The sequence below is a fragment of the Gekko japonicus genome, unplaced genomic scaffold (genome assembly GCF_001447785.1).
Source record: "Gekko japonicus isolate JY-2015 unplaced genomic scaffold, Gekko_japonicus_V1.1 scaffold349, whole genome shotgun sequence".
Lineage (NCBI taxonomy): Eukaryota > Metazoa > Chordata > Lepidosauria > Squamata > Gekkonidae > Gekko > Gekko japonicus.
Genome location: NW_015176461.1, coordinates 550,277 through 552,226, shown reverse-complemented (window position 1 = coordinate 552,226; position 1,950 = coordinate 550,277). Strand labels below are relative to the sequence as shown.

The 1,950-nt window shown below is 59.9% G+C and overlaps 1 protein-coding gene across 1 annotated transcript in view; it reads right to left on the bottom strand.

The window, feature by feature from the left end:
- Nucleotides 1-1,311, bottom strand: part of SOX17 (SRY-box 17) — a 2,058-nt gene extending 747 nt beyond the window's left edge. Inside the window, exon 1 of the mRNA XM_015427013.1 lies at nucleotides 923-1,311. Within this exon, the coding sequence (XP_015282499.1) occupies nucleotides 923-1,285 (363 nt within the window). The 5' untranslated portion in view covers nucleotides 1,286-1,311. The remainder of the gene's footprint in view (nucleotides 1-922) is intronic.
- Between the last annotated feature and the right edge of the window lie 639 nt (nucleotides 1,312-1,950).

Here is a 1,950-nt window from a genome sequence, read left to right as displayed (position 1 = left end):
ACCGCCCCGCAAGGGGGGGGGGGGAGAGAGAAGAGAGGGGCGGTGAAGCGGCCGCCCGGAAGGACCTGAGGAGCACCCCCCCGCCGCCGCCCCCGGGACTGACTGGCCGCCTCCTGGAGGGGCCCCGGAACGCTCGGGATGGCCCGCGGGGGGGAGGGAGGGGGGAATCTCCTCCAGCCGTCCAGCCTCGCGAAGCAGAAAGGGAGCCGCGACGGCAGGCGGAGTCCCTTGTGGCCCGCGGTTTCCGGGGCAGCCCGGGTGGTTGAGTCTAAGAGCACCGTCCCGACCAAGCCGCTTTGCGGGCTGTGAGCTTCGCCCTCCCCAGGGCTCCTCATACGCCGAAGCTCTTGCTTGTCTTGAAGGTGCTCCTGGACTCCCATCTAACAGGTCTGGCTTCTGGGGTCACCCCGGCGAGAGACCCTTTCGCGCCCCTTTGCGGCAGCTGGACGCCCCCCCCCCCAGGTGCCCTCCGCCTTCTAAATCACAACTGCGTCAATCTCTCTGGACACTTTGGGGGTGGTCGCGGTCAATGTTCCCTCTAAGCTGTGGAGTCTTGTGAGCAAAAATTTTACTTTGTGAGCTCCTGGCATTAAAGTTGTGAGCAAGCGATTTGGCTTCTGTATAAATTAGTTTGCTCTGGAGCCATCCTTCCTGAGCGAAGACAAAAAGGTGTGAACTGGAGGCTAAAAAACTGTGAGCTAGCTCACACTAACTCAGCTTAGAGGGAACACTGGTCGCGGTGGGTACAGCCTGTGGGATGGTGCATGGAGGGGGAGCAGATCTCCTCGGAGGTGAACCCCGCTGACTAAGCGAGCGTTATGATCGCAGCGTCAGTAGGCGCCCCTGAAGGAAATGGTGGTGGGTTTCCCAGATCTACACCCCGCTCCGTGTGTTGCTCTAGCGGGGTGGGAGGATATTTTACAGCGAAAAGTGGCTTCCCGAGGCGCGCCGCAGTGGTCCCGGACTGGTGCTCCCGCCCGGACTTACCCAGCATCTTGCTCAGCTCGGCGTTGTGCAGGTCCGGGTTCTGCTGCGCCAGCCGCTTGCGCTCGTCCTTGGCCCACACCATGAAGGCGTTCATCGGGCGGCGGATGCGGGCCTCGCCTTTGGAGCGGCCGGGGGCTCCCTGCTGCGCTGGGTCCGGCGCCGCCTCACCTTTGCCCTTGCCGTCTGCCAGGGGGCTCAGCGACTCTGCCCACGGGCACTGCATCACGAGCGGCGGGAGGGAGCGCGGTCCGGGAGCCTGTTCGTCGCTGCTGGCGTATCCAGCATCGGGGCTGCTCATGTCCACGGCGCTCTGCCGGGCCGGACCGCTCCTCGTCCTCCCGGGAGGTGAACCGCGGGCGGCGGCGGCTGCTCCTGCTCCTTGCGCGTCTCACTGGCAGCATGTAAAACTGGAGTCAGGCGGCGATAAGTCCCGAATAGTTGCGGCTGTCGCCGCGCGGCTTGGTTTAAACTGGACAATGGCCAATCGGGCTTGGTGGGCGGGGCCTGAGATAATCGCAGCAGGCGAGCAGAGGACCAGTTCCATCTGCAATTCACCTGTATAGGAGCCAGCCAGGAGTAACCTTTCCAGAGAGGAGTGGATTTTTCCATGACTTTGAGGCTACGTGGAAGTAAATTCCATTGAGACCAATGGGATCTACTTTCAAGTAAGTGTGATTAGGCTCCGAGTGAGAAATGCCACAGGGTGGTTGGCTCTATTGGGGGGGGGGGAAGCAGGAAGGCAGGGGAGGACCCTGCTTAGGTTCTTTGTTTTTATGAGCACTAGGAAAAATAAAGCATCTTAGACCTGTTTTGTCTGTTTCCTGTCTGCTGGGAAGGTTTCCTATACCGGAAGTGTCATAGTAAACCCTATCTAAGAAATGCTATTTTTACATTGGCCAGGGAAATGTGTCTGTAGCTGCCTCTACTTTCAAATACTGCTTTCATATATAATTAGTGTCTTTT